The sequence below is a fragment of the Rattus norvegicus genome, chromosome 15 (genome assembly GCF_021556685.1).
Source record: "Rattus norvegicus strain SHRSP/BbbUtx chromosome 15, alternate assembly SHRSP_T2T, whole genome shotgun sequence".
NCBI lineage: Eukaryota > Metazoa > Chordata > Mammalia > Rodentia > Muridae > Rattus > Rattus norvegicus.
Window position 1 is genome coordinate 78604064 of NC_141548.1, and position 20688 is coordinate 78624751.

Genomic DNA, 20688 nt, shown 5'->3' on the forward strand with positions numbered 1-20688 from the left:
CTGATAGTGTCTTACAGCAGACTTTGGTATATATATAGTAGCTTTGAGCCAGTGGGGCATAGTGACTTTATTCACTTTCAGTAACTTCCTGACACTACTGAGTTTTTTCTTCCTGGTAATTAACACACTTCCGATCAAATGGAATTTTCTTCACCACTTAGAACACACTGAGTCCTCATGAGCGGCCACTCAAAATGGAATGTATTTTTCTTACTGAAAAGTTTTATGTAATTATGGAATCCTCTCAAAATTTTTATACAAATCCTTATAGATTGATGGAGTTCTCCAACTTCATCAGAGATGTATCTTTGTGCAGTGAGAAATAATTGACACAGAAACTCACAGTTGTTCAAGAGAAGAGAGTGTCATTGAAATACTCAGCCACAAACAGGATGCCTATATCACTCTAATAAAATATGTATATTACAAAATATATAAAATAAAACGCAACAAAGGAGCTAGAGAAGATGGATGATGGGTGCTTTATGCATAATTAACAATAATGGAAATTAAGAAAGAAAAGCATTTAGGAAGGATGATGAGGAGTCAGATACAGTAAATAGTAATCTTAGGAAATGAAAGTTGCTGCCAAATTCAAGGGGCTCTCCAATATGAAGTCCAGTCATGCTGAAGATGGTTACAGATTGTCAGGAAATTATAATTGGATTTTTACCACTGTGAGATCACTGGTAAATTTTGTCATAGAATATTTTTGACTTGACAGAGGTCAATTCCACAAGTCAATGGAATGCTTGCAAATATCTACTTTGAAATTGGCTAGAAGGAATATCTAGATTGAAATGCAGCATCTCAGATGTTTTGTTGTCAGGGAAGTAAATCATCTTTATTATTAATAAGAAAATTATGTATTCAAAATATGTTTATTGTATTTAATATTTATTGATGTATGTAGCATCCACATGCAGTCAGTCACCATAGTGTGAAAATGTTTCAGTTTTAAACATATGGGCATTTTTATTTTTCACAAAAAAGAAATTGTTTTTATATTCATCAACACTTAGCACAATAACATTTAACTTTAGCAAGAAAAACTGTAACGATTAGATATAATTGTGTGTGTGTGTGTGGTGTGGTGGACATATGGATGTAGCATAATATTATCTAGCAATAAAAATAACTACTGATATTTTAAGTGAGTCATATACCATTGTATATAACTCAAGCTTGTATACCTATATGTTTCTGTATCATTTTGTTTTTATAAGAAATTTCTACAAAAAGAAACATTTATGGGTATAGAAAATATATTTTAAATTGACTAATGTTGAAAATCATGGGAAGAAATGGAGGTCTAATAGTGCCTCATCAAGGAAAACAAAATGTAATTTTACAACAATGTTAACATACTAAAAAAATTAAGTAGTGGTTTTATTAGTTTTGACTTATATTTCAATAACTCCTCTTTGCTTTATGTACTTATGAAACAAAATACGGGAGAAAGAACAAATTTTCAGAAACATAGGCTGATTAACTCTAATTAGGAGACATTCTTATATGCAGGGCAGTGTTTTTATCACTTTTTAATGATGAGTGTTATTAGTTTGGTCATGAAAGGTATTTGGGTTTTTTTTCTAATTAAATTTAACAAGAACTTCACTGTAGAAAATTCATGAAGGTCCAAGTTGATTATCTATTTGTTTTCCATAACTGAGAGACCTCTCAACAGAATTGATCAAAGAGTGGTAGTTGTATTAAGTAATGTAAAAAAGCCTAGTTTCTAGTTTGTACTTCTTTGTTTACATAGAATTTACTTCATTTTCTGTTGAAAGTTGGTGAATTTCCGTTCTTTAACGTATTGACTCATTTTATAGCTAAACATTTTTGAAAAATGTACTTAAACATGCCAAGGTCATTAACATTCTTCTATGCACAAGTATCCAGGGTTGACTGATTGGGAATGGATGATCTGTCTAACAGCTTATCTCTAAGAAGAGGTGGTTTTCTTTCCTTCAGCAAACTGTAGCTCTTCCTCTATGGGTGGGACTGTATGGAATTTTCCCTCCTGACATAGGCATATTAACTAGTTCTATAAAAATCAGCATACTTGCATGGTACAATGCTAAAATGTATATGTATGCTTGCTGTAACACAGTTAGCACGTCTAGATTTTGATATGGTCTCCTCATTGCTGTCTGATATATGTGGTAAGATTCTGAAAGACTCTTCAAAAAACAACCATGCTAACTTTTGCCTGAGCAGCAGAATGTTTTACTCCGGACAAATATTGGTTTCTCCTTTTTCTTTTGAAAATATAATTCCTTTTGCTTTTTTAAAAATTTTTTATTAGATATATTTCTTAACTTATATTTCAAATGTTATTCTCCTTCCTGGTTTCCTGTCCATAAGCCTCCATTCCCTTCCCTCCCCTCCCTCTCCCCTGTATGGGAATTCCCCACACACATCCCCCTTACTGCCGCACCCCCCCATATTCCCCTGCACTGAGCCTTGGCAGGATCAAGGGCTTCCCCTTCCACTGGTGCCCAACAAGGCTATTGTCTGCTACATATGCAGTTGGAGCTCTTGCTTTCTTTCAATTTAATAATCACTGTTAAAGATATTAAGAACAAGCATTTTCATATTTTAAGACCAGACAATTCTAAAATACCTCTTTATAAGATACAATTTAACAAAATGAGATTTTTATATATGAATAAAATTAGATTGCTTTTTCATTAAGAATGAAAGCAAATTATTATTCCCATTTTTTAAGTACCCTAGTAAAAATCAAAGGGGCCTGAAAGTAAACGTTTCTTGCTTCTCTTCCTTCTGATATATTTGAAAATGATCCTTTCAAAGTGTTCTAAATTTAAAAGAGTATTTCTTATCATACATATGAATTTCCCAATAAAATGATTCTCATAATATATAGAGGCTATTGTAGCGTTTCACAAAGTTAATTTTAATATGTTGGCAAGATACTTCTAAAGTGTTCTTAAAATTTTGTTAACTCTGCTTTTGCCAACAACCTGAGAGAAACTACAGTCCTGCAAACCTTAAACTCTTCTATACGATAAGGAAAATGTATGTTTTATAGTTGGTTGTATGTGGGCTGAATGATGTGCTTTCATATTAGTGACAAAGATGCTACAGCTAGGCAGAGTCACTATCTTTTAGGATATGGCCATTGGAGGAAGACTCCTGCCTCATAGGATGGCCCTATGTGAATGAAAGGGCAGGGTATATTGAATTTCCTATGTTATAAACAAGTTAATTCCACTTAAAAACACAGCTATCCTTACCAGAAGCTCTAATAGGAATCAACAGAACATGAAATTTGTTATATGATGCTGTGGCAATGTGATTATGACAAAATGTATTGTACATCTGAAGTGAACTTCTAAAGAATAAATCATTTTTAAAAGAAATAAATAAAAATTGAAAAGGAAGACATAAATTTTGGAAGACATAACAATGGGTATTGGATAGGGTGGCAAAGAGGAGTGAGGAATGAATATAACCAAGATACAGTCTGAATATGGGGAGTTTCATGTAGTCCTCAATCTTGGTTAAGAGGAACAGACAATGGCTGCTAAGAGACTGACAATCAGTGTTCTTCAGGATGAGCCCCCTGAAAGCTTATCCAATCACAAGTGATTGTCACAAACACACACACATACACACACACACACACACACACACACACACACACACACACACACAGGAACAACAATAAATGTATCAGCAGAATGTGTTACTATATACATATGTGTATGCATGCGTACGTGTACAATGACCATAATTGAACAAAAAGTTATGAATTTGAGAGGAAATGAAACATGTCAGAGTTTGGATGAAAATGTTGGGTGGAAATGATGAACATCTACTACTCATATAAAATTTTCAAATAAAATTAAATAAATGTAGTAAAAATATATCTTGTATGGATGGAGGAGTTTTCAAAAAATGAATAAAACTCAAAATTGCAAATGGAGTTAATTTTAAGGAAATTAACATTGCCATCTTCATATGTCACAGACATTAAAGCACCCAGGAATATTTTTATCATTTCTGTGCTGATCAACAACAGGACCTTGCAAATGCAAACTAAACACCCTATCTCTAAGCTTAATCTCTAGCACTGATTTCTGAACTCTGGTATTTTCACATTTCTAAGAATTATGTTGCCTTCCCTATGTAGCATAGCCAGGGATTACAGTCATAACCCTCCTGCCTCATAATCTAAATTGTTTGGATTGTAACCTTGTAACAAAATGATAGCCAGAGACAAATTTTAATGGAATATTCTTTAGCATGTTAAAAATATAAAAAAAATGAATCATACCTGAATACTATCGGGAAAGAGGGAACCGAAAATGTCATCAGAAATTTGGGGAGTAATTGATTATTTGAACATTTCTTACACATATTTAAGTAGTGTTATTTTATAAAATTCTAATAATTTCAGTGAGACAAATAGTCTTCTTATATTAGTTAATAAGTATTTATTTTTAATACTACTTGAAATACATCAGAGTAAGAAATCAAGAAACTTTGAAACATTGATGAAATGTAATTTGACCTTTAGTAGATAATTTGATTGTCTTGATTTTAATGTGAAGGATATGCCATGGCTCTTTTGAATGTTTGACCTCTGAACTTAGTTCCTCCTTCAGGAATTGGAACCTGGCTTGCAAGTGGACAGCTGGGAATAAGCCTTGAAGGGCATATGTGGCCTTGCCTCAGGTGCTCAACATACTCTTTGTTTTTGCATTCTGAAAAATTCACAATTCTACACCACATGTTCCCACTAAAAACTGTCTTCATCGTGACATGATGAGGATTTGAGGCCATGTGCTAAAATAATCTTTTCAGTAACACAAAAGCAATTAATACACTGCTGGACAAGCTGTGGGATCTAATTTATAACATGGCTGTTAAGGACTTGTCATTATTGTAGCTCTGGAAATGAAACCTTTAAAAAAAAAGAATTGCCATTCTTGTTTAAGGACCAAACAATCCATAAACATTACAAAGTAAAACCATAGGAGGGATAGGAAGGTCATTAATGCCCAGGCTGCCCATGCCTCAGAGTTTGTCATTATTAGATATCAGTTGCAAAAGCTCTCCAAATTGCTCACTAAACTGATCTTGAATGGCTGATTGCAAACAGATAATAAAACTCTTAATTTTATTCATTTTTAATTTTAAATTCTAACTTGTACGTATGCATATATGCACATGAAGTGCTAAAATTTAAGAATACTAAATATTGAATAATAGAGAAAATATTAAATAAGTTGGTACTAATATAGTACAGTATATATAGTTCTCAGAGAAATGCAAATAAAGTATTTTACTTTGGTAAATAGGAAAAAGATATAAACTCAAAGCTAAACTCCATTTATTCTCCCCAAACAAACTGTAATTGTGATTTATTATCAGAGTTACAGGTAAAGGTAAAAAGAGTGCTTTTAAGCAAGTAACTGCAAGGAGTGTCATGTATTTGGATACCATGAAGAGAAACAACATTAATAAAGTTGGTTCTCTGCCCAGCCACTCCTCTAATGGCTGATAGGGGCAAGAGAGCAATGAGAAGTGTCTTTAATGCTACTAGACTGAAGAGCAGAGATGCTTGACAGATTCCGATGGCTTCATGCTCCAGTTATTACCCTTCTGCCTTTCAAAGTCTCTGATGAACAAAGTAGTTTCTCATTAGTCATGTTGGCACTATTTCTGCTTTCTGCCTGAATCTAGTGACATCCTGGAGGTCAGGCTGATCACCCTGAGTAGAAAGTGAGCATATCACAGAGAAATGACGACGAGCACTTTAGAAGACAACATAAAACAAACCTGAGTAACAAGGCTTCTTTCAGTTATTCATTTGCTCCTATGTCTGCAGAATTTAACACTGATTTGTATGAGAAAATTCACGCTTCACTTCTTGGGTATCAGCAATCTAATCTGACACTGTAAGTAAATTGTAACCACCGCACAAGAGTTATCCTACTGGGTGAAATGGGAACTTTGTATAACACAATATGTACTACATTTAATAATCTATTCCATTAAAATATAACAATCAATTTTTAGTTAATTACTTAATGTCCCGAACCACAGCTTATGCTTTTGATAATTGACATAATACATGACTAACATGAATTATGAGGTAGTAAATAAATACAGTTATTAGTAAAATCCTTATTGGTGAAACTTGAATGTGGTCTATTGTGTCTAGCTGGTACAAGGCCTTGGTTTCAATCTTACCAACGCAAATATATCAAAGCATAACATATGCAAATATGTACAAACTTGTATGTAATGTGTAACTTGTGTTACATGGACAGTAATATGTAAAGTAATGCTGACAAAACTGCTGTTCATGTGTCCAGTGCAGAGGCAAATGTTACCTATTTTTTTTTCTGCTTTATTACCATTATGGAAGATGTGCATGGAAAATATTAACTTCTTTTATAGAGAGGTTTCTTTTTACTGCTTTTCTGTTCTTGGAATTTTTCTTCCTTCCTTCCTTCCTTCCTTCCTTCCTTTCTTCCTTTCATTTTAAACCAAAGATTTGTTTGATCATTATGCCAGCCCAATATCATTATTCATGGAAATAAAACATAGATCTGTTTATTACTCAAAGACTAAGACTTTCAATGGCATAACAGTTCAAATATAACCACACCCCCCAAAAAATCCATAGTTCTGTAAATTGAGGCTGAGTCTACTGTTCCAAGAACTGTTTCCAACCCTCTCCACCATACAATTCAAACACCTAAGAATATATTTAAACAGATAAAAAGCTGGTTCAACCTCAAATAATTTCTAAATTTATTTTTTATACTCAAATTGAATTGAGCAGCTTTAATTCATGCAGACTTTTCATAAATCATTTGCTCATAACTTTCACAATCTGTGCTTGTACATAAACTTGTATTTGACCAAATAATTAACATTGATGCTGATAATTTACTTCCTTTCACCATATGAAGCATGATATTATGGACAATATACTGCCTGTTTAATTCATTCCTATTCTCCCATTATCACTGCCTTCAGGAGCTGGAACAGAGTAATAAAGGAGTGATGGAGGAATTCATTTTTCCATTAAATGATGAATACAAAATATGGATATTTATTAAAACATGTCGAAATATATGGTCAATTGCTAAAGAACCAACACTGTAGACAGACATGTAGAGAACTACATCAAAAATAAGAATATAGTATAAGACCATTAAGCAATAAATCCTATAAAGATTATAGAGTAGCATCACAGTATATGGAATAGTGGGAAGAGACACACCAGCCCAAAAATAAATGTTTGTAATGATATAGAGGAGAAAGTAATGTTAATATTTCATAGGAGACTTTTGGCAAAGGAAACCAAGAAAGCAAAATACAAAGGCCTATTAAAATGTGTGTATTAAAATAATAGAACAGTAATAATTTTGACGTAGCTGGGCCTTGAAAAGAAGTGTAGAAATATAGTAACAAAGTATTTCAAATACACATCCATGTACTGACTGATATTGTATGAGAGAATACACAAATTATGAGTGCCACAATCACTTTTGCTTTTGAAAATGTTTCTCAAATTAAAATATGCTTATACCATTTTTCCTTTCCTATATCCCACTCTAACACACGGAGTTTCACCTCTACTTAATAGTATTTTAAGAGCACTGGGGAAATGGGCAATTCATTGAATTATTTTAATATCCAAGCTAGACACTGTAGAAATAGAAAGCAACAGATAGGGATTTTACATTGACTAAAGTGTTTGCAATATATTAAGTAAGGTCATGAAAATAAATAGCTAGGAACATACCTGTAATTCAGTACCTTGGGAGACAGAAGATTAAATATCAGAGTTTGAGAAAAAAACATTCTTTGGGAAAGACCTGAGATGATGTAGAATGGAATTGTATTTTTCTAGTATGTGTGAGAACTTAGGTTCCATCTCCAGCACAAAAAACCATTAACCACTTGTAAGTTAACAATACACAGAGAGAGAGAGAGAGAGAGAGAGAGAGAGAGAGAGAGAGAGAGAGAGAGAAAGTGAGAGAGAGAAAGTGAGAGAGAGAAAGTGAGAGAGAGAAAGTGAGAGAGAGAAAGTGAGAAAGAGAAAGTTCATGAAATACTAACTATATGTTGACATAACATAAATTCCTTTATTTTTGAGCATATCAGCACAGTACTTTCATAGGCATGCCAGTTAACATCAGAGATAACCAGATGGTGAGGGATATGTACAACAGCATAAGCAATAGAAGCCAATGTAATTAGGCAAAAGCAGACACCAGTTCTTTTATCACGGGCTTGTTACCCTAACAGATCTGAAAAGCAAGATGCTGACATAAAAGCCAGTCTCAAGAAGATAATGGAAGCATTTAAGGGGGATATAAGCCCTTAAAGTGATACAGGAAAACACAGACAAACAGGTGAACGAAATGAACAAAAGTAGATCTAGATATGGAAATAGAAAAAAAGAAAGAAAGAAAAAATGGAGGCAACTCTGGAGATGGAAAAACCTATGAAATAGATCAGAGTCTATTGAATATTAAAAGTTGTAAGGGAAAAAGGCCAAATAACAAATAAATGCAGACCTATCAGAGTTACACCAGACTTCTCAAAAGTGATTCTAAATTCCAAAGAATACTGGACAGATGTCCTGCAGATCCTAAGAGAAGACAAATGCCAGTCTAGGCTACTATACTCACCAAAACTCCCAATCCTCATAGATGCAGAAACTAAGGTAGTCCATGACTAAATCAAATTTAAACAATATCTTTCTATCACCCCAGCCCTACAGAAGTATACTAGAAGGAAAACTCCAAAGAAAGGTTACTACTTACAGTCAAGAAAACAAACAAAATTAACCCTGTGATAACAAACCCAATAGAAGAGAATTGCATATACAGAATACCACTTTTAAGAACAAAAATAACAGGGAAAATCACTGTTCTTTAATATCTCTAACAACAAATAACTCAGTTCTTCAATAAAAAAGATGCTAACAGACTGGATATTAAAGCAGGATTTTGCTCCATAAAACAAACATACCTCAAAGACAAAGACACTCTTTTACTCTGAGTAAAAGGCTTGAGAAAAGGTTTCCAAGCAAATGATCCCAAGAAACAAGCTGAAATAGCCATTCTAATACCTAATAAAATAGACTCTCAGCACCTCATGGTACCTTCCCCAAAATTGATCATATAATCAGACACCAAACTACCTTCAACTGATATAAGAAGATTGAAATACTCCTTTGCATCCTATCAGAGCATCATGGGAAAAGGACAGATTTCAAAACAACAAAAAGCAATAGAAAATCCACAAACTGATGGATACTGAAAAATCTCTACTCAGTGACAAATTATTCAGGAAATAAAGAATGAAAGAAATTAAATGAAAACAAAGGCATAACAAATCCATACTTATGGGCCACAATGAGTAGAGTGCTAAGAGGAAAATGTATAGCACTAAGTACCTGCCTAAAGAAATTGAAGAGTTCCTCTACTAGCAACTTAACAGCACAATTGAGAGCCCTGGAACAAAATCCAGCAAGCACAACCAAGAGGAGTAGATTGAAGGAAATAGTCATCTCAGGGCTGAAAACAAACAATTAGAAATAAAGATAATGACACAACAAATGAACAAAACCAAGAGCTGATTCTTTGAGAAAATAAACAAGATAAATTAAGTCTTAGTCAAGCTAACTGAAGAACAAATTTTGGATCTTGTCCAAATTAACGAAATCAGAAATGAAAGGGAAATACAACAATTAAGGAGATTAAAGGAAAATAATCACAAAAAGCCTATACTTACTACAAAAGCCTATACTCAACAAAAATGAAAAATTTAATGAAATGGATGAACTTCTAGACAGATAACTATCTAAACAGTTACATGACTCTTAAGGAAATAGAACCAGTTGTTGTGCCCGACCTTGGGGTGTTTCCCTTTCCTGTCACAGAGCCTTTCAGCCTGCTATGGCAAGAAGCTGTTTACACCCTTGGCAGCTGCTCTCAGCCCCTGATTTGGGGCTGGGAATTTCCACAACACAGAGTTTTCCTATTTTCCTGGTTGGGGATTTGCCACCTGCTCTATTACTTTTCCACTGCTTTTGCCTCTTGTATATAAGGAGATCTCTGTAAAGCCCAAACTGCATTCTCTTAAGATGAATGACCCATGTATGTGTTTCTTCTTAAATCTTGCAGACCTATGCCAGGTTCTCAGTGTCGTAATGATACAGGCATCATCTACCAGTCATTAAAATTCTCCCAATCAAAAAAACAAACAAACAAACAAACAAAAAAACTTCTAGGGACAGATGGTGTTTTTTGTGCAGAATTCTTTCAGAACTTCATGAAGACATAATAACAATACTCCTCAAACTATTGCACAAAATTGAAACAGAAGGACACTATATAATTCGTTTATGAAGCCACAATTACTCTGATTCCTAAACCATGCAAAGACCCAAGAAAGAAAGAGAGCTTCATACCAATTTTTCTTATGAATATCAAGGCAAAAAGACTCAATAAAATTGTTGAAAGCCAATTCCAGGAACATATCAAAACTATCATCTACCATGATCAAGTAGGATTCATCCCATGGACAGAGGGATGGTTCAATACATGAAAATCTATGAATTAAATATATTACATAACAAAACTCAAAGAAGAAATCCATATGACCATCTCATTAGATGCAGAAAAAGACTTTGACAAAATATAACACCATTTCATGTTAAAAGTCTTGGATAGATCAGGAATTCAATGTACATACCTAAACATAATAAAAGCAATACAGCAAACCTACAGCTAACACCAAATTAAACATAGAGAAACTTGAAGTAATCCCACTAAAATCAGGGACAAAACAAGGCTGCCCACTTTTGCTCTATTTATTCAATATAGTACTTGAAGTTCTAGCTAGAATAATTTACACAGCAGAAGGAGGTCAAATTGATATAAATTGAGAAGAAAGATGATAAAGTATTAATATATCAGGATGATATGATAGTATACATAATGAACCCCAAAAATCTACCAAGGAATTATTACAGGTAATTAACAACTTCAGCAAAATGCCTGAATATAAAAATTAACTCAAAAAAATCAGTAGCTATCCTCTACTCAAATGCTCAGCAGGCTAAGAAAGAAATTAAAGAAACAATACCTTTCACAATAGTCTCAAATAATATAAATTATTGTGGTGTAACACAAACCAAACAAGTGAAATATCTGTATGACAGGAGTTTCATGTCCCTGAAGAAAGAAATATAATAAGATCTTAGAAGATGTAAAGATGAAGCATGATCATGGATTAACATAGTAAAATTGGCAATCTTATCCAAAGCAGTATATAATTTCAAAGCAATCCCCAGCAAAATTCCAACACATTTTTATAGGTGTTGAAAGAGCAATTTTACACTTCATATGGAATAATAAATAACCCAGATTACTGAAAACAATTCTCAACCATAAAAGAACTTCTGGGGGAATCACCATCCCTGACCTCAAACTGTACTACAGAGCAATAGTGATAAAAAAAACCTAGTCTCAGTACAGAGACAAGGGGGTTGGTGCTCAATGGAATAGAATCAAAGACTCCAAAATAAGTCATCATCCCTTTAGACACTTGATTTTTAACAAAAAATCCAAAACTACAGAGGTAAACAAAGAACTTTCAACTGAGGAATCTTGAATGCTAGAGAAGAACCTCAATAAATTGTCAACATCCTTAGTCATCAAGGAAATACAAGTCAAAAAGACCCTGAGATTCTACTTTACACCAGTCAGAAAGGTATAAAGACAAAAATTCAAGCAACTGCAGATGCTAGCAAGGATGTAGGGAAAAAGGAACATTCCTCTATCACTGGTGGGATTGCAAACTGTTACAACCACTCTGAATGTCAATCTGGAGATTCCTAAGAAAATTGGAAATAATTCTATCTAGAGACCCAGCTATACCACTCCAGGGCATATGTCCAAAAGTTGCTTGATCATATTACAATGACACATGCTCTACTATGTTCACAGCAGCCTTATTTATACTAGTCAGTAGCTGGAAACACTCCAGACGTCTTTCAACTGAAGAATGGATACAAAATATGTAGTTCAGTTACACAATGGAATACCAGCCAGCTATTATAAATAAGGGCATGACGAATTTTTTCAGGCAATGGATGGATCTTGAAAATACCATCCTGAGTGAGGTGACCTAGGCCCCCAGGAACCAATGGGGCTTACCTTAGGGAAAATTCCCAACAGTGGGGAGACAGAACCTGAAGAGACCATCTCCAGTAGATAGGCATGTCCCCTAATTTAAGAATGGGGTCAACTAACGATCTCAAAACTTTTGACCCAGAATTGTTCCTCTCTAAGGGTAATGTGGGGAAAACATGGAGCAGAGAATGAAGAAAGGCCATCCAGAGACTGCCCAAACTTGAGATCCATTCCATGCACATGCACCAAAAATCAACACTATTGCTGGTGCCATGCTATGCTTGCAGACAGTAGTCTGGCATGGCTGTTCTGAGAGGCTCTACCAGCATCTGACAGAGACAGATGCACGTACTTAGAAACAGCCGTTGGACTGACCTCATGGACTCTTATGGAAGAATCATGGAAAAAAAAATTTGAAGTGGATTGCAACTCCAACAGTATCAACTAATAGGACCTCTCGGAGCTCCCAGGGACATTGACCCCTGCTACATATGCAGCAGACGACTGCTTTATCAGGCCTCAGTGGGAGGGGAAATATTTGATCCTGTGGAGGCTTGATGCCACAAAGAAAGGGATGATAAAGGGGTGATGAGGTAATGGGTGGGTGGGGAAGTGGGGGAGCACCCGCTTAGAGGCAAAGGGGAAGGGAGATGGGGTAGAGGGTTTGTAGAAGTAGGCGTAGGAAAGGGGATAATATTTGAAATGTAAATAAACTAATTGAACAAACAAAAATGAAATCTTAGCTCTGTCTTCTACACCATGTTGGCTTCTATGCTGCTGTGCTTCAGGCCATGGTAATAATTACTAAACTTCTGAAAAAGTAAGCCAGTCTGAATTAAATATTGTTCTTCTTGTGTTGTCATGCTCATGGTGTATCTTCACAGCAATATAACTCTAAGGAAAACACAACTTGAAGAATATTAAGGACACATAACTTGATTAGAGAAACCTTCAAATCACACTATATGGTTAAAGAATAGGTATGTAAGTGGAGTCTTGAATACTCAATGAAAATTCTAGAAAAGCTCAGGGAAGTTTCTACTAATGACTTCAAATTTCATTATAAGTTTCTCTCAGAAATACTACATAAGAAGATACTGTCTTCTGCAAGAACCTACCAAAAGCTGCAGTTGATGGTTTATAACACTAATAGTGCTAGGCATAGCTTTTAAGGACTCGCTTGAAACTTATTTCACTTTTATATTTTCCTAAAAATATACCTATAATTGCCTATGTCTTTAAAGACTTTTTTAATATATATTTATCTTTCAACTCTCCTATATATGTACTTACAAGTATCTGTGTGGGATAATAGCTCTTGTTCTACTTTCCTTCAATATATGCCTGTTATTGAGATAGGATAACCTTGAAATATTTGGTGAGAGGAATTTTAGCATATTCAAAAGCAGAACTAACCTTGAGGCCAAGTGGCAAGTGGGAGTTATGATCGTAGTGAGACATCCCATAGGGAAAGTTCCTCAACTATGAATATACTCTGAAAAGTCCATTCATATTTAACCCATTATATATATATATATATATATATATATATATATAATCTTTCTTGTGATCCACAGGGATTTTCAAATATGGCATTCATAATTACTTGATGTTTATTAATGAAAAATAATAGAATATATATTTCTATTATATATGTGCATTTGTATACAAGAGCCCACAATGACAGTGGTGGAATATGACAGTGGTGGAATAAAGCTCCTACAGGTAAAATAATAGGTAGGTATGAACCGTTATATATTGTAGATTTGTACCAAACTCTGGCTCTGGTTGTTCACAAGAACCATAAGTACTTTTAGCTGAGCTGCCTGCTTAGCCCCTGAGTTATATATATACTATTATGCATTTTATTCTATTATACTAGTTATATATATATATATATATATATATATATATATATATATTACTTAATATGAAAATGTACCTTGCTACTAAAATTAAAATGAAGAATGAGATATGCAAATCCTATTGCTTTTAATACAACTTCTTCACATCAAGTACACAAAACCAGTTATTTTCCTGGCCTACTTTCATCCAATGAAGATAAATCACATTGTTAGTTTATATTTTGGCTTTCAATGCACTTTCAAATTATGTAAAACTATTTTCCTTCTTGCGATCCATGTTATACTTAGTGTTTTTGAAATATGGCATTCATAATTACTTAATGTTTATTAATGAAATATAGTAGAGTATACAGTGACTTTTCCTCAGTGATTTTAGTGCTGCCTCTAAATTCATAAGCCAAAGATTAAATTAGTATTGGAGAATCTGTTTCATACTGCTGCCTAATATTGTGTTTTCAGTTAAAATTTTCTACTGTTTTATATATGAAATACTTACCTGAGTCACACAATTGCAATAAACATAAAAAAACAAACTAAAAATGTTAAGGTTTAGTTTGTGAAACAGCAAAGTTCTTAACGAATTTTAGGCAATGTAGAAATACAAGCACTTAGTTCTACAGATTTTGTTTCTAAATAACCCAGATATCCCTTAATAAAGGAATGGATACAAAGAATGTGGAATACCTACACAATGGAGTAGTACTCAGCTATTAAAAATAATGATTCATGATGTTCAAAGGCAAATGGGTAGATATAGACAATATCTGAGTGAGGTAACTCAGTCATAAAAGAACACACATCATAATTATTCACTGATAAGTGGCTATTAGGGAAAGAGCTTGGCATACCGACAATACAACTCATGGACCAGATGAAGCTCAAAAGGAAGACGAAAGAGTGGATACTTCGGTCGGACTCAGAAGGGGGAACAACATTATCAAGGGAAGTAGAGGATGGGAGAGACTTGGGAGGAAGGGAGGAGAAGGAGGGGGAAAAGAGGGGCAGAATCATGTATGGGAGGAAATGGAGGAGATGTATAGAGGGTCAAGAAATTGAAAAGAGGTGCATAACAATGAAGGATGGGGTACAGGGTGTAGCCACCAGCAAATCCCAGATGCCAGGAAGCAAGAGTCTCTCAGGACCCCATAGAGATGACATTAGCTGAAATATCCCACAAGGGGGAGGGAGAAAAGGAAAAAAGTATAAATAAAAAATAAATATACTTTCTTTCAAAGCCTATAGATTGACTAATAATATGCTCCTGATTAGAGAGGGACAGGAGGCAAATTTGTGATGAGAAATTGTAACATCAGATGCAAACCACTAATTTTCAAGTGTTAGATCCAAAATAAGGAAGACTAGAAAGAACAAATGGGTAGTAATTTTTTCCTCTTAAATATTAACCATGAACCATTGAAGGATAATGTAGTTTCATAGTTCTGAAATTTTGGACATATTTATGTTTCAATAGACATGGGATTACACATAACTCATTCACCATCTAAAAGATAAATTTCAGGGAGGCATCAGCACATACAGTATCATACCTAGAACACTTTCATTGTTTTTGTATGCTTTCATAAATAATATACTCTTTAAGACTGTATAAGTATTGTTAATTTATCAAACAGACCAGGGACAGTACAAGCAGCTGCAAAGGAAACATTTTTTATTACTGAATTAATAATTCCCCACCAGACCAGAAGGGACCATTATCTCTCTTGATAAGGTAGCATATTGTTATTTGGCTAAGCTAAGCTGGGTGCTCTAAATTGTAATGAAACGGACAATCAAAGGACAGCAGTTGGACGTTGGTATTTCACTTGACAAAGTACTTGTTTACCCTGATTTTGAATGGCTTATATCATTTCGAAAATACTGCTGTGTCCTGTCATGGAATATTTCCAAAGACTTCAATAACAGAATAACAAACCATGCTTCTGCTTTTATCTATGAGTTTTATCCAACTTTCAGTCTGCTTACAAAGTTAAATTATAAATGTCAGAAGACACTGAAATTCTAAGATTAGTGATCAAAATATTTCCAAATACCAATAACATTAGTGACTTAAAAATGATTTTACTGATGACCTTTGAAATAAAAAGGATCAAAAAATTTTACTTTTTGCTTACTGAGTAATTTTATTTTGAGTTTCTAGTGACAGATTTTATAACATCTTATTTATTTATTTCAATAATCACAATCAACATTACTTATATAAAATATATTACTATAGCGTACTCTTTATTGTGTGAATGAGTATGACATGAGAATAACTATATATAGCAAGTGAACTACAATAAATACTGAGTTTTGTATGAATTTATACTTTCTTTACTGGAAGTGATTTGAAAAAAGATTCAACAACATCAAAGAGTCACATTTAAAGTCTACAACTTAAGGCTGTAGAGATGACTAAATGGATATGAGCATTATTGTGTTTTATTTTAGTAGAATAATATTAGTTTTATGTCCATTGTTTCTGTGTGAAGGTGTCAGATCTCTGGAACTACAGTTAACACAGGTGTGAGCTGGCAGGGCAGAGAATTAAACCATGATCCTCTGGGAGAGCAGCTGGTGCCCTTGAATCTACAGCCAGCACTGCTATTTTTGAAGGTGACCTGTAGAGGCTTGTGCTAATTATGCTACCCAAAAACCTGTTTGCAGTATCCTGCACATGGAGTGAAAGGAAGGCTGCCCACAGTTAGTTTTTTACTGGTAAATAAAGTCAAAGACTGAGCAAGGAGACAGAGGTAGGACTTTTCATTTTACTACAAAGGGACTGAGGAATGAGGAAGAGGGAATTCCAACATGATGAGGGCATTGAAGAAGGCCGACTCCCAAAAGGTGTAGGAAAATGAGACAGCCTACATGTAGGTGCACAGAAAAAGTGGCCCCAGGAGGGCAGACCAGCAGGATACTGGGCAGTAATGATAAAACAAAGATCTAGTAATTATCCTGTATATCAAGGGGAGTGTGTGTTAGCCACCTGGAATTAAGAAGTGACCCAGCCATTGAGTTGTTTAAGGTATTTAAAATATAAGGCTGTGTATGTGTCTTTCTCAATATCCAGAACATTGAGGCAGTAGCAAGAGTCGAGCACATGTACCCACTGGAAAGTATAGAGCATATTAACATAATACTTTATAGAACATATTACCATAATACCACAACAGTGACCAAGGTTCAGTTTCCAGCGGCCTTATAAAAGCTCACAACCATCTCTAATCACAGTTCAAGGCTGTCTTGTGCCATTTTAACCTTTGCTAACACTACATAAGCAAAAGGTACACATACATACACACATGCAGACCATACAACAATATAAATAAGATAAAATTATTAAATGTTTTAAAAGTTTAAAACATAAAAATAAGGTATACAATTAAGAGGACTTTTACAGTCTTTATAATTCTAATGAAAGCATCGCTATGGAATGAAAACTGTTGCAAACCAACCAAAATTTTGAAATTTTTCTAGGATATTTGTTGATTGCTATGCATGCCACTTATACGCTTGAAATATGAAAACATTTCAGAGCCTGCCCCACATGTGGCCCATATGTTTACAGCCATCAGAACTAGATTGATGAAGCTAAGAAGTGCATGCTGACAGGTACAGGATATAGATTTCTTCTGAGAGACACAGCCAGAGCATGTCAAATACAGAGATGAATGCCAGCAACAAACCACTGAACTGAGAACAGGCACCCCAGTTGAAGAAATCAGAGAAAGGACTGAAAGAGCTGAAGGGGCTTGAGACCCCATATGAACAACAATGTCAACCAACCAGAGCTTCCAGGGACTAAACCACTACCCAAAGACTATACATCAACTGACCCATGGCTCCAACTGCATATGCAGCAGAGGATGGCCTTGTTAGGCGCCAATGGAAGGAGAAGCCCTTGGTCCTGCCACGGTTGGATCCCCAGTGTAAGGGAATGTTGTGGCGGGGGGCAGGAAGAGGGAGGTGGATGGGGAGAGGAACACTCTTATAGAAGAAGGAGAGGTGGAGGGGATAGAGGGTTATGGACAGGAAACCGGGAAATGGAATAACATTTGAAATGTAAATAAAGAAATATCCAATAAAAATAAATAAAAGCAATTAGATAAAAAAATAAAATACATACCGTGTTGTGTATTTTTAAATATTTGCCTTGAAAAAAAGTTACAAATGTGCAGAGCTCTCAGACAGGTATAAGAACTGGTGAGGTGGGCATGCTAAAACCCTGGTATCTCAGTGATTGAGTAGAGCTGACTTCTTACCTGCTCTGGAACGTTAACCCCAACGTCCAACTAAGAAGACCTCAGGCAGTCAGTCACATAACACAGCTCTTAGAAGGCCTCTCCCATGCTAACAGAGCATCATTGTACCCTCAGCCATCAGCTAATGACCTTCGCTCCTAGATATTCTTGTATCCTTCCACAAAATCATTATAATCGCTGGCTCACCCAGAATAAAGCATATGCATTAATATCCAGAACCAATAAAGAAACATGAACAAGCTAAGATCACCTCAGAGAGCTGCTTCATTAGAGATGGCCAATGGGAAGGCCTTTGCATAGATAAGACTAAAGAAAAGGCTTTCTCTCTTCTCCTGCAACTAAGGCACTCAGAGTTAGCTCCCAATTGGATTGGATCCTGTTCATCTGGGACCCTACTCTCCCCTTCAGTCTAGCATGCAATGGAATTCTCAGGGATATGGGGATGCCCTGCCCCCTGCTTCCTGACTTCCTCTCCAGGCAGTAAATTGGAGAGGCCACGTACCCCAAAGGCAGCCTTCGTTCATCTCAGACAAAACTTTCCTCTTTCTGGTCTGGTGAACAGCAATGATCTCATACCGTCAAAGGGGCTTCATACTCTGCCATCTCTCTGAGCTGGTATATTGGCATTATCCAGACATGGCTGGCTAAGAGAGGCTGAATCTGGGACTCACACCAATGGCACAAATAAATACTGTACACTACCCATTACAGCTGCAAGATTAATATCCACAAATCGTACATACTAGAGCTGCCCCATACAATCCTGTAGGATAGACTTTTTGAAAGAAAACATTGGTTTATCAACATGTAGAATGCTAGTCAACATCCATTCGTCAATTTGTCAATAAAAATAATAATGTCATAAAATTAACATACGACCAATATTATTATTTACCTTGAGATCATAAAAATATGATGTCATAACAAGATTCAAAAATGAAAATATACTAATCATAAAAAACATTTTAATTATAAAATGATTACTGAAAGCCATTGTAATAGCTACTGTCTCACTTGATATTATAGTGCAACACTCCATTATTTAAATATTAAATCTCCTCACCATGGTGTAGCTGTGTGCCACCTTCATTAATTCAATACATCCTTGAGCGTCTGCAAATGCCCGGATTCCTAAGCAGTTGGATGGATGAAGAAGTTTCATGAGGAAGTGACAACACACTTCGACCACTTGAGGGAGCTGGAGAAGGCACGCGGCTGCAAGAAGGTTTTCAATAGTGTCCTCTTTTAATTCCAAGCAACCTAAAGTAAAACAGAAAAAACAAACAAACAAACAAACAAAAAAAAACAGAAACAAGAACAAAAGCATATGAGACTTGTGCTTTTGCATTTTTCACATGACTAATGTTGTAACTAGATCTTTCCTCACTTAAGTTGGGATGTTTGACCGTCCTAATAACGTGTCTGTCTTATGCAGGCGACATAGCTACTCTTAATAGCTACGACAGTACATGAAGAACTAACATTCTCTAAGAGGTATTTTCAATCACTCTTTCCTAAGGATTGACAATATTTCACCTGATAGATGGAAGATATTTCAAGTCCATGTCATGGGACTGTCAGCTAAAGGGAAGGTTAGATATTAAAAGAAGTAACACACTTAAACCTCCCGCCATGCATGCATGCCCTCACCTCCTAGCTGTTACAAGTGACAAGTAAACCCAACAGGATGGGGAGGGCAAAACACAGGACAGACGTCTACTGTTACTCAGAACTTGGACAGCGTGGTGCACACTAGATCACTATCTTAAAATGTTATTAAATAGAAGACATAATAAAATAAATATTTGAATATGCCTAATAACAATTCATTATATATATGTGTGTGTGCTTATAAAAGTAATTTTAAGGTTAAAAAAAAGTAATTTTAAATAGAGAAAATATTAAAAACATCTTGAAATCTATAATAATGCACTAAAAATTGAGTCTTCTGTTCTAATAATTGAGTCTAATTCAAACTTTGTAGTTACATGCAATTCTAAAAAATACTGCCATTATATAATATCTTTGGGGAAATATTTTCTAAATTATTTAATAAAATCATCAAAAAACTGGAAATATATCTTCTAAACAAAGATGTGAAAGTCAGATAAATGTTAAGGTATGTACTTAATGGTATAACTCTCTCTGATTTGAAATAGCAAAGAGATAAATATCTTAAATTGCATATTCTCTCAGAAGAATTCTCCCAGGCTTTGCTCGCTATTTGTGGGAAGATGTGCTTTCCAGAACTATCTGGCTGCAGTCTGAGAACTTTTGCTCAGAAGAATAGAAACTACTGAACTTTCACACTTAGGCAGAATATATGTTTCCTTCTCTGAGACTGGAACATTTGTACATTAG

At 34.9% G+C, this 20688-nt stretch overlaps 1 protein-coding gene across 1 annotated transcript in view; it reads right to left on the minus strand.

Moving 5' to 3' along the window:
* Positions 1–20688, minus strand: part of Klhl1 (kelch-like family member 1) — a 429891-nt gene that overhangs the window by 217028 nt on the left and 192175 nt on the right. Inside the window, 1 exon segment of the mRNA NM_001394673.2 lies at positions 19391–19587. Coding sequence (NP_001381602.1) covers positions 19391–19587 — 197 coding nt within the window.